This window comes from Salvelinus alpinus, chromosome 11, assembly GCF_045679555.1.
Source record: "Salvelinus alpinus chromosome 11, SLU_Salpinus.1, whole genome shotgun sequence".
In the NCBI taxonomy this organism is placed as follows: Eukaryota; Metazoa; Chordata; class Actinopteri; order Salmoniformes; family Salmonidae; genus Salvelinus; species Salvelinus alpinus.
The window spans coordinates 8,449,595-8,462,291 of NC_092096.1; the positions used below are offsets into that span (position 1 = coordinate 8,449,595).

General features: G+C 43.0%; 1 protein-coding gene across 2 annotated transcripts in view; it reads left to right on the plus strand.

The window, feature by feature from the left end:
* Positions 1–12,697, plus strand: part of wif1 (wnt inhibitory factor 1) — a 51,217-nt gene that overhangs the window by 24,534 nt on the left and 13,986 nt on the right. The window contains exons 6-7 of one of the 2 annotated variants that reach the window (XM_071331655.1): positions 911–1,006; positions 9,330–9,425. In XM_071331655.1, the coding sequence (XP_071187756.1) occupies positions 911–1,006; positions 9,330–9,425 (192 nt within the window). The remainder of the gene's footprint in view (positions 1–910; positions 1,007–9,329; positions 9,426–12,697) is intronic. The other variant, XM_071331656.1, reaches the window with a different exon arrangement.

A 12,697-nucleotide genomic window follows, 5' to 3' on the forward strand; every position in this document is an offset into this window, starting at 1 on the left:
CCTCAAGGCACCACAACTAAAAAACATCATGGAACATTTTTTTTTTTTTTACAAAGCACTGGTTAAACAGGCTCCATCCAGACTAGTTAAACGGAGAGCAAATTTATTTGAAATGTTTTCCAGAACAGAAAAACAATCATGTCAGTGTCAGCAGGCTGGTTGGGTGGCAACGAACATGTGTTCCATCTATTTTAAGGCTTTAAAGAGGTTAGAGAGAGACTGTCCAGCTACACACTGACTGAGGGGGTGGAGAAAAATGATTGGTTCTGTTGTCTTGGTATCATATGAACAGTAAGGACTCTCCACAGGGATTTCACAGTCTACTCAAACAGGGCTACGGAGCTCCTTTTGCCTCGCTCCCCCCCCCCCCCAAAAAATGAAGCCGCAAAAAAGTACGTAGGACTACGCAGAGAGTTACGCAGAGGAACGTCCGCTATGTGGACCGTGTAGCGGCTTTGAGGCACGTAGAGTAGACCATGGATTTAAGAGAAGTGTTCTGTGAAAACGCCTGCGTTTTATTTTGGTGTCGACGGGTCTTGAGACATTGTGATTACGATATTCATTCTTGGCAAAGACTCAACAGTAGTAAGGCTCTTTAGTGCCTTCCACAGGCAGAGCTAAGTGAAACATTTATTACCGCAATGAATGTAGTGTTGGAGGGGTGAAGGGTTACAAGCAGCTGAAGGTGAATTAAATGAATGTAGTGTTGGAGGGGTGAAGGGTTACAAGCAGCTGACGGTGAATTAAATGAATGTAGTGTTGAGGGTGAAGGGTTACAAGCAGCTGACAGTGAATTAAATGAATGTAGTGTTGAGGGTGAAGGTTTACAAGCAGCTGACAGTGAATTAAATACTTGAGGTTTCTGACATAGACTTTTCTCCTCTCCTGTCCTCCTCCGCTCTCCCCCCAGCCCTCTGCTCTCCCAGGTGTCTGAATGGTGGACTGTGTATGAGTCCAGGGGTGTGCATCTGCCCACCTGGTTACTATGGAGACAGCTGTGACAAAGGTACACTCACCTGAAACATGGACACAGTACACATTTCGTAGCCCCGGACAAACACACCTCATTCACCACTGGGGACCAACGAACTCCAACCGAGCTCGGGTTTGTTGTTTTGAAAGTCTCTGAAAAGGGGTTCTATTGATGAAGTTTGGTTACTAGCTACCTTTTGAGAGGGGGATTCCGCAACGCGGTTAGCATCAGTGTCTGGGACCACTACTATCTGTCCAGGGATCCTCCAAAAGTCTATAGAGCTGCTTGGCGTAGCAGCTAGCCGAGCTGCTAACTAGCTAGCAAGTTAGCAAGGTTTCCTGAAAACTTGAACACAGCCCGCGACGTGGTTAGCCCTTGTGGCTTGTGGCTGTCTAAATCCCTGCTGTTTGTTGCCGTCTCCATCTGCCTTGCGAACTGTCCTGTCTGGAACTGCGTGGAGTACCAACATTAGCCTACGTTGCTACCATGGCATCCAAAACCAAGGCCGGCGAGAGTACCACCGAGGACAGTAGTGTCTCTCTTTCACAGGTTGAAGAATCTTTTAAACGACCGAAAATATCAAGCAGAGATGTTACAACAACAGGAAAATAGCTTCCAAGAACTTTGTCCAAATACAGAGATGATAAATAAATAAAAAGATGATCTGACCAGAGAGGTCCAGGATGTTAAGATGATCTGACCAGAGAGGTCCAGGATATTAAGATGATCTGACCAGAGAGGTCCAGGACGTTAAGATGATCTGACCAGAGAGGTCCAGGACGTTAAGATGATCTGACCAGAGAGGTCCAGGATGTTAAGATGATCTGACCAGAGAGGTCCAGGACGTTAAGATGATCTGACCAGAGAGGTCCAGGACGTTAAGAACAGTTTTCAGTTCTCGCAGGGAGAGCTGGATGTCCTGAAAGAGACTTGCAGCAAGATGACAACAAACTGTAAGTTCACATGTGATGACATCAGCACTCTCTGTGGAATCATTATTACAGATGGCCGGGGAAAATATCTAGAGGGACAAATCCAGGAGAAATAACATCGTTGTGGATGGCATACCATAGTCTTCACATCACTGGGACAAGTCTGAGGAGAAAGGAAGACAAATGATCACTTTAAAAGCTGCAGATGGATCATGGGGAGATTGAGGTGGAGCCACGCCCACAGGTCTGGAACACCTGTAACCAGCCCAGGAGACAGACCCAGGCCGATATGTGGTCAGGGTCCTGAGGTATAAGGACAAGATGGCTGTCCTGGAGAGAGCCAAGAACTTGAGATGAACAAAACATCTTTCTTAACGAGGACTTCTCCTAAGCTGTACACCAGAGACGGAAAAGAACTTATCGCAGCCGTGAAAGCTGTCAGAGAGCGTGGGGACATTGTTTACATCCACTACAACAGGATCATTGTCCACCCTCCCTCCCAAAAGACTGGGTAGGAGTGAGAGAGATGTTATTATTATTATGTTATTAATCATATGTACTGTACCCTTAGAAATAAGGTTTATGAGATCAATAACTGGCAACAAATAATCTGATAACATTCATATATTAACCATCTCTGAGACTCACTTAGATAATTCCTTTGATAATACAGCAGTAGCAATACAGGGATATAACATCTACAGAAAAGACAGGAATGCCTATGATGGAGGTGTTCAAATCAAATCAAATCAAATCAAATTTTATTAGTCACATACACATGGTTAGCAGATGTTAATGCGAGTGTAGCGAAATGCTTGTGCTTCTAGTTCCGACAATGCAGTAATAACCAACAGTAATCTAACCTAACAATTCCACACTACTACCTTACACACACACAAGTGTAAGGGATAAAGAATATGTACATAAAGATATATGGATGAGTGGTGGTACAGAACGGCATGGCAGATGCAGTAGATGGTATAGAGTACGGTATATACATATGAGATGAGTACTGTAGGGTATGTAAACATAAAGTGGCATAGTTTAAAGTGGCTAGTGGTACATGTATTGCATAAAGATGGCAAGATGCAGTAGATGATATAGAGTACAGTATATATACATATGAGATGGGTAATGTAGGGTATGTAAACATTGTATTAAGTGGCATTGCTTAAAGTGGCTAGTGGTACATTTTTACATAATTTCCATCAATTCCCATTTTTAAAGTGGCTGGAGTTGAGTCAGTATGTTGGCAGCGGCCGCTAAATGTTAGTGGTGGCTGTTTAACAGTCTGATGGCCTTGAGATAGAAGCTGTTTTTCAGTCTCTCGGTCCCTGCTTTGATGCACCTGTACTGACCTCGCCTTCTGGATGATAGCGGGGTGAACAGGCAGTGGCTTGGGTGGTTGTTGTCCTTGATGATCTTTATGGCCTTCCTGTGACATCGGGTGGTGTAGGTGTCCTGGAGGGCAGGTAGTTTGCCCCTGGTGATGCGTTCTGCAGACCTCACTACCCTCTGGAGAGCCTTACGGTTGTGGGCGGAGCAGTTGCCGTACCAGGCGGTGATACAGCCCGACAGGATGCTCTCGATTGTGCATCTGTAGAAGTTTGTGAGTGCTTTTGGTGACAAGCCGAATTTCTTCAGCCTCCTGAGGTTGAAGAGGCGCTGCTGCGCCTTCTTCACAACGCTGTCTGTGTGGGTGGACCAGTTCAGTTTGTCCGTGATGTGTACACCGAGGAACTTAAAACTTTCCACCTTCTCCACTACTGACCCGTCGATGTGGATAGGGGGGTGCTCCCTCTGCTGTTTCCTGAAGTCCACAATCATCTCCTTTGTTTTGTTGACGTTGAGTATGAGGTTATTTTCCTGACACCACACTCCGAGGGCCCTCACCTCCTCCCTGTAGGCCGTCTCGTCGTTGTTGGTGATCAAGCCTACCACTGTAGTGTCATCCGCAAACTTGATGATTGAGTTGGAGGCGTGCATGGCCACGCAGTCGTGGGTGAACAGGGAGTACAGGAGAGGGCTCAGAACGCACCCTTGTGGGGCCCCAGTGTTGAGGATCAGCGGGGTGGAGATGTTGTTACCTACCCTCACCACCTGGGGGCGGCCCGTCAGGAAGTCCAGGACCCAGTTGCACAGGGCGGGGTCGAGACCCAGGGTCTCGAGCTTGATGACGAGTTTGGAGGGTACTATGGTGTTAAATGCTGAGCTGTAATCGATGAACAGCATTCTCACATGGGTATTCCTCTTGTCCAGATGGGTTAGGGCAGTGTGCAGTGTGGTTGCGATTGCGTCGTCTGTGGACCTATTGGGTCGGTAAGCAAATTGGAGTGGGTCTAGGGTGTCCGGTAGGGTGGAGGTGATATGGTCCTTGACTAGTCTCTCAAAGCACTTCATGATGACGGAAGTGAGTGCTACGGGGCGGTAGTCGTTTAGCTCAGTTACCTTAGCTTTCTTGGGAACAGGAACAATGGTGGCCCTCTTGAAGCATGTGGGAACAGCAGACTGGGATAAGGATTGATTGAATATGTCCGTAAACACACCAGCCAGCTGGTCTGCGCATGCTCTGAGGACGCGGCTGGGAATGCCGTCTGGGCCTGCAGCCTTGCGAGGGTTAACACGTTTAAATGTTTTACTCACCTCGGCTGCAGTGAAGGAGAGCCCGCAGGTTTTGGTAGGGGGCCGTGTCAGTGGCACTGTATTGTCCTCAAAGCGGGCAAAAAAGTTGTTTAGCCTGTCTGGGAGCAAGACATCCTGGTCCTCGACGGGGCTGGTTTTCTTTTTGTAATCCGTGATTGACTGTAGACCCTGCCACATACCTCTTGTGTCTGAGCTGTTGAATTTCGACTCGATTTTGTCTCTGTACTGAGACTTGGCCTGTTTGATTGCCTTGCGGAGAGAATAGCTACACTGTTTGTATTCGGTCATGCTTCCGGTCACCTTGCCCAGGTTAAAAGCAGTGGTTCGCGCTTTCAGTTTCACGCGAATGCTGCCGTCAATCCACGGTTTCTGGTTTGGGAATGTTTTTATCGTTGCTGTGGGTACGACATCGTCAATGCACTTCCTAATGAACTCGCTCACCGAATCAGCATATTCGTCAATATTGTTGTTGGACGCGATGCGGAACATATTCCAATCTGCGTGATCGAAGCAGTCTTGAAGCGTGGATTCAGATTGGTCGGACCAGCGTTGAACAGACCTGAGCGCGGGAGCTTGTTGTTTGAGTTTTTGTTTGTAGGCTGGAATCAACAAAATGGAGTCGTGGTCAGCTTTTCCGAAAGGGGGGCGGGGGAGGGCCTTATAAGCGTCGCGGAAATTAGTGTAACAATGGTCTAGTGTTTTTCCAGCCCTGGTAGCACAATCGATATGCTGATAGAATTTAGGGAGTTTTGTTTTTAGATTAGCCTTGTTAAAATCCCCAGCTACGATGAATGCAGCCTCAGGGTGTGTGGTTTCCAGTTTACAAAGAGTCAGATAAAGTTCATTCAGGGCCATCGATGTGTCTGCTTGGGGGGGAATGTATACGGCTGTGATTATGATTGACGAGAATTCCCTTGGTAGATAATGCGGTCGACATTTGATTGTGAGGAGTTCTAGATCAGGTGAACAGAACGACTTGAGTTCTTGTGTGTTGTTATGATGATCACACCACTTCTCGTTAATCATAAGGCATACCCCCCCGCCCCTCTTCTTACCGGAAAGATGTTTGTTTCTGTCGGCGCGATGCATGGAGAAACCAGCTGGCTGCACCGACTCCGTTAGCGTCCCTTGAGTTAGCCATGTTTCCGTGAAGCAGAGCACGTTGCAATCCCTGATGTCTCTCTGGAATGCTACCCGTGCTCGGATTTCATCAACCTTATTGTCAAGAGACTGGACATTGGCGAGTAGTATGCTAGGGAGTGGAGCGCGATGTGCCCGTCTCCGAAGCCTGACCACGAGACCGCCACGTTTTCCCCTTTTTCGGCGTCGCACAGGGTCGCCGGCTGGGATCAGATCCATTGTATTGTGTGGAAGGCAAGACACTGGATCCGTTTCGGGAAAGTCATATTCCTGGTAGGAACGATGATGAGTTGACGTTAATCGTATATTCAGTAGTTCCTCCCGACTGTATGTAATGAAACCTAAGATTACCCGGGGTACCGATGTAAGAAATAACACGTAAAAAAACAAAATACTGCATATTTTCCAAGGAGCACGAAGCGAGGCAGCCATCTCTTTTCGGCGCCGGAACATAGAACATAGTTGCTGTATATATTCAGAGCCATATCCCTGTAAAGCTTAGAGATGAGCTCATGTCTGATGCTGTTAAAAGTGTTGTGGTTGCAGGTTCACTGCCTCATCTAAAGCCTCCTATTTTAGGGTGTTGCTATTGGCCAACAAGTGCTGACATTCATTATCTGGACAATATGTGTGCAATGCTTGATAATGTGTGTGACGTTAACAGAGAGGTCTATTTTCTGGGCGTCCTGAATATAGATTGGTTTTCATCAAGCTGTCCGCTCAAGAGGAAGCTGCTCACTCTAACCATTGCCTGTAATCTGGTTCAGGTTATTAATAAACCTTCAACTATATCATCAAATCAAATCAAATCAAGTTTATTTTATATAGCCCTTCGTACATCAGCTAATATCTCGAAGTGCTGTACAGAAACCCAGCCTAAAACCCCAAACAGCAAGCAATGCAGGTGTAGAAGCACGGCGGCTAGGAAAAACTCCCTAGAAAGGCCATCATCCATGTGTATTGGTCATATGTTTTACCAATGCTGCAGAACTCTGCTCTAAAGGTGTATCCATACCCTTTGGATGTACTGAGCATAAACTCTTAGAAAAAAAGGGTGCCATCTAGAACCTTAAAGGGTTCTTCCTCTGTCCCCATAGGGGAACCATTTTTGAAAAGAAATTGGTTGTAGCTAGAACCCTTTTGGGTTGAGCTGGGGGTTCCACCCTTTGGATTGATGGCAGCTTTGCACACTGGATCAGTGCTTGCAAGTAGAAAAAAACATGTTGACTCACCCTACTTGTAGAGACACGCCAGCAATGCCATCCTCCATCTTTCACGTTGCCTAAACGGCCTATGACCCTGTCACACAGTACACGCTTTTAGTTTTTGTTGTCCCTGGCTATCTGGCTAAAATGCTTGCTCGCTAACCTATCTGCCTTTCATGGGCAACGATGCGCCAGGCCAGCTAGTTAACATTAGCCTTCTACATCATCTAGCTACACGTTGGACTTCCATCGTCTCAGGCCAAGGGGCACAATGTATGAATTTATGGTTTGGATCAGAATTGCCGTTATAATCATTGTCCAGTACGGAGAATTAAGTAAAACCACAAGTCCAAATCCCGATCTCTGTCCATGGCAAATTTAGGAATGGGACAATTTTAGCTAGCTAGCTACCGGAGGAAACTTGGTGTTACTTAGGATTGTAAACTCTCATGGTCAAAATATATAGATTCAATGGTTGTAAAGATGGGGAGAGGTCGGTCTGTAATAAAGAGATGCTCTGCTTTTTTGACACCCCACTCCACAAAGCAAGTCCTGCAGGCTCTAGTTTTATCTTATCTTGATTATTGCCCAGTCATATGGTGTGGTGCTGCAAAGAAGGACCTAGAAAAACGTCAGCTGGTCCAGAGCAGAGCGGCAGTGTAATCAGAGGGCTGATATCAATACTATAAATGCCAGTCTCTCTTGGCTAAGAGTTGAGGACAGACTGGACTGCATCACTTCTTCTTTTTAGAAGAAATCCTTCATGTGTTTGAAATTGTTTGTATCGTCAACTTACACACAGTTCTGACACACACACTTACCCCACCGGTAGTGCTGAGTGATTAGTGCTTTATGAGGTCACTTCGTTTCCGGTTCGATTCTTTTTTTTAAAGTAATCACGATTTTCTGTTTTCGATAATAAATTTTAAAAAACATTAAATGCATTATGTGATTTGAATTCTGTATCAAAGAATAAAACAATTAATAAAAATACCATGATGCTAGTGACTTACCATTACTGCTTATCACTTATTAACCATAATTTATTCACTTTACTTTCATAAAATATTTCAGTTGTGTTTATTACATTGGTTTTATTTGATGACTTTATTATTTAATTCCAAGTCCTCATCTCATCTCTATCGAGTTGCTGTCTGATAAAATCACCATTTTAGTAGTTCTTCAAAGTAAACAAGGCTTACTTTTATGACTGCTGAATACCAACTATCAATCATTCATGTATTTTCAGGTAGAGACACCGTCACAAAGCGACTGTTCTCTGTGTATCCCTCTTCTGTTTCTTACGTAGCAGGTCGTAAAAGAAACAGACGGACAATGGATTATGGTCGTTGTAGTTCATTATCACGTTTTCTGCGCTAAACTACGGCCTGTTGGAAAACTACAACTCCCTACTACGTCGCACAGTTGGTGCATGATCTGAGATATCGCTAGAGAAACAATGCCGTGCATTGAGCTCACCCAAAAAATACAAAATAAAGAAATGGAATTCAAATAATTGAACTGAGATTATCTGGTTGAAAAACAAATGCAAACGTGACAAGGGTTTCCATGGTGACCTGTGATTTCGATAAATCACTCAGCACTACTCACCAGACATGCCACCTTTTCACAGTCCCCAAATCCAGAACAAATGTAAGAAAGTGTACAGTATTATTGCATGGAACTCCCATCCATCTCAGATTGCTCTAGTGAACAGCAAACCTGGTTTCAATAAACAGGTAAAGCAACACCTCTCCCCTATTTGACCTAGATATTTGGTGTGTATTGATATGTAAGCTATGTGTGACGTTTTAAATGGACAGTATGTAGTTCTGTCCTTGAGCTGTTCTTGTTTATTAATGTTTCTGTATTATGTGTCATGTTTTGTGTTCTGTGTTCTGTGTTCTGTTTCTGTATTATGATTCATGTTTTGTGTTCTGTGTTCTGTGTTCTGTTTCTGTATTATGTGTCATGTTTTGTGTTCTGTGTTCTGTTTCTGTATTATGATTCATGTTTTGTGTTCTGTGTTCTGTGTTCTGTTTCTGTATTATGTGTCATGTTTTGTGTTCTGTGTTCTGTTTCTGTATTATGATTCATGTTTTGTGTTCTGTGTTCTGTGTTCTGTTTCTGTATTATGTGTCATGTTTTGTGTTCTGTGTTCTGTGTTCTGTGTTCTGTTTCTGTATTATGTGTCATGTTTTGTGTTCTGTGTTCTGTTTCTGTATTATGATTCATGTTTTGTGTTCTGTGTTCTGTGTTCTGTGTGGACCCCAGGAAGAGTTGCTGCTGCTTTCGCAACAGCTAATGGGGATCCTAATAAAATACCAAAATACCTAAATGTATCATGTCAACGTTGTCAATCTAATTGTCATCCTAATTTGAATCTGCTGTAATTAAATCCCGACTACACTGATCTATGTTGTGTTCCCTCTCTAGCTAACTGCAGCATCACGTGTTTAAACGGAGGGACGTGCTTCCACCCAGGGAAGTGTATCTGTCCTGCAGGCTACGAGGGACCACGCTGCGGGATCAGTGAGTTACACTTTACCTAACAACTCTACTACTACTACTACTACTACTACTACTACTACTACTACTACTACTACTACTACTACTAACTAATACTAGTACTACTACTACTACTACTAACTACTACTGCTACTACTACTACTACTACTACTACTACTACTACTACTACTACTACTACTACTACTACTACTACTTACTACTACTAATACTAACTACTACTACCACTACTACTCACTAACTAATACTACTACAACTACTAACTAATACTAGTACTAACTACTATACTACTACTACTAACTACTACTGCTACTACTGCTACTACTACAACTACTACTACTACAACTACTACTACTACTACTACTACTGCTACTACTGCTACTACTAGTACTGCTACTACAACTACTACCACTACAACTACTACTAGTACTAACTACTACTAGTATTAACTACTATACTACTACTACTACTACTGCTGCTACTACAACTACTACTGCTACTACTACTACTGCTACTACTGCTACTACTACTACGAACTACTACTACTACTATTACTAGTACTCTACTACTACTACTGCTACTAATACTACTACTTCTACTAATACTACTACTACTACTACCACTAACTACTACTACTACTACTACTAACTACTACTACTACTACTACTGCTACTAATACTACTACTGCTACTAATACTACTAACTACTACTACTACTGCTGCTACTACTATTACTACTACTACTAACTACTACTACTACTGCTACTACTACTACTACTAACTACTAACTACTACTACTACTACTGTTATTACAGCTGCTCTGTTCAACTTTTAGACATACAATCCCAAAAGCAGGGGAATGTCGCCTCCAGTCCAGAGTATTTTTGTCACCTAACCTTCGGTAATGACATCATCCAAATAAACACCGTGTTGTCACTCTGATGGCAACAGGGTGGAAACCCTGAGAGGGTAAACAAGTGATGTCATGTGTCACCGTCTGCTACTGTGGGGCCACGAGGAAGCAGATGGCACAACCACCAACTGCTGTTTAATCACTATACAGATGAACACTATATCTGCATTACGCTATGGGAGAGTCTACTTTTTATGCCAAGTGGCGCTTTGTGGCTAAGGTTTACGTTCATTAGTGTAATATATATATTTTTCTGTGACGGAATTGAGGTTTGGGTTAACATTTAAAGATGGAGAATACACGTTGTATGGTGTTGATTTAACTGAATATTACGCTTGGTGGAATGTCTCCTGTTACAGCTGCTCTCTGACTACGTATAAATAACCAACATAAACCTGTTATTACAGCTGCTCTCTGACTACGTATAGATAACCAACATAAACCTGTTATTACAGCTGCTCTCTGACTACGTAGAGATAACCAACATAAACCTGTTATTACAGCTGCTCTCTGACTACGTAGAGATAACCAACATAAACCTATTATTACAGCTGCTCTCTGACTACGTATAGATAACCAACATAAACCTGTTATTACAGCTGCTCTCTGACTACGTAGAGATAACCAACATAAACCTGTTATTACAGCTGCTCTCTGACTACGTATAGATAACCATCATAAACCTGTTATTACAGCTGCTCTCTGACTACGTATAGATAACCAACATAAACCTGTTATTACAGCTGCTCTCTGACTACGTAGAGATAACCATCATAAACCTGTTATTACAGCTGCTCTCTGACTACGTATAGATAACCAACATAAACCTATTATTACAGCTGCTCTCTGACTACGTAGAGATAACCAACATAAACCTGTTATTACAGCTGCTCTCTGACTACGTAGAGATAACCAACATAAACCTGTTATTACAGCTGCTCTCTGACTACGTATAGATAACCAACATAAACCTGTTATTACAGCTAATCTCTGACTACGTAGAGATAACCATCATAAACCTGTTATTACAGCTGCTCTCTGACTACGTATAGATAACCAACATAAACCTGTTATTACAGCTGCTCTCTGACTACGTATTGATAACCAACATAAACCTGTTATTACAGCTGCTCTCTGACTACGTATAGATAACCAACATAAACCTGTTATTACAGCTGCTCTCTGACTACGTAGAGATAACCAACATAAACCTATTATTACAGCTGCTCTCTGACTACGTAGAGATGACCAACATAAACCTGTTATTACAGCTGCTCTCTGACTACGTAGAGATAACCAACATAAACCTATTATTACAGCTGCTCTCTGACTACGTAGAGATGACCAACATAAACCTGTTATTACAGCTGCTCTCTGACTACGTATAGATAACCAACATAAACCTGTTATTACAGCTGCTCTCTGACTACGTAGAGATAACCAACATAAACCTATTATTACAGCTGCTCTCTGACTACGTAGAGATGACCAACATAAACCTGTTGTTACAGCTGCTCTCTGACTACGTAGAGATAACCAACATAAACCTGTTATTACAGCTGCTCTCTGACTACGTATAGATAACCAACATAAACCTGTTATTACAGCTGCTCTCTGACTACAGCTGCTCTCTGACTACGTATAGATAACCAACATAAACCTGTTATTACAGCTGCTCTCTGACTACGTATAGATAACCAACATAAACCTGTTATTACAGCTGCTCTCTGACTACGTATCGATAACCAACATAAACCTGTTATTATAGCTGCTCTCTGACTACGTATAGATAACCAACATAAACCTGTTATTACAGCTGCTCTCTGACTACGTATAGATAACCAACATAAACCTGTTATTACAGCTGCTCTCTGACTACGTAGAGATAACCAACATAAACCTGTTATTACAGCTGCTCTCTGACTCCGTAGAGATAACCAACATAAACCTGTTATTACAGCTGCTCTCTGACTACGTAGAGATAACCAACATAAACCTGTTATTACAGCTGCTCTCTGACTACGTAGAGATAACCAACATAAACCTGTTATTACAGCTGCTCTCTGACTACGTAGAGATAACCAACATAAACCTATTATTACAGCTGCTCTCTGACTACGTAGAGATAACCAACATAAACCTGTTATTACAGCTGCTCTCTGACTACGTAGAGATAACCAACATAAACCTGTTATTACAGCTGCTCTCTGACTACGTAGAGATGACCAACATAAACCTATTATTACAGCTGCTCTCTGACTACGTAGAGATAACCAACATAAACCTGTTATTACAGCTGCTCTCTGACTACGTATAGATAACCATCATAAACCTGTTATTACAGCTGCTCTCTGACTACGTAGAGA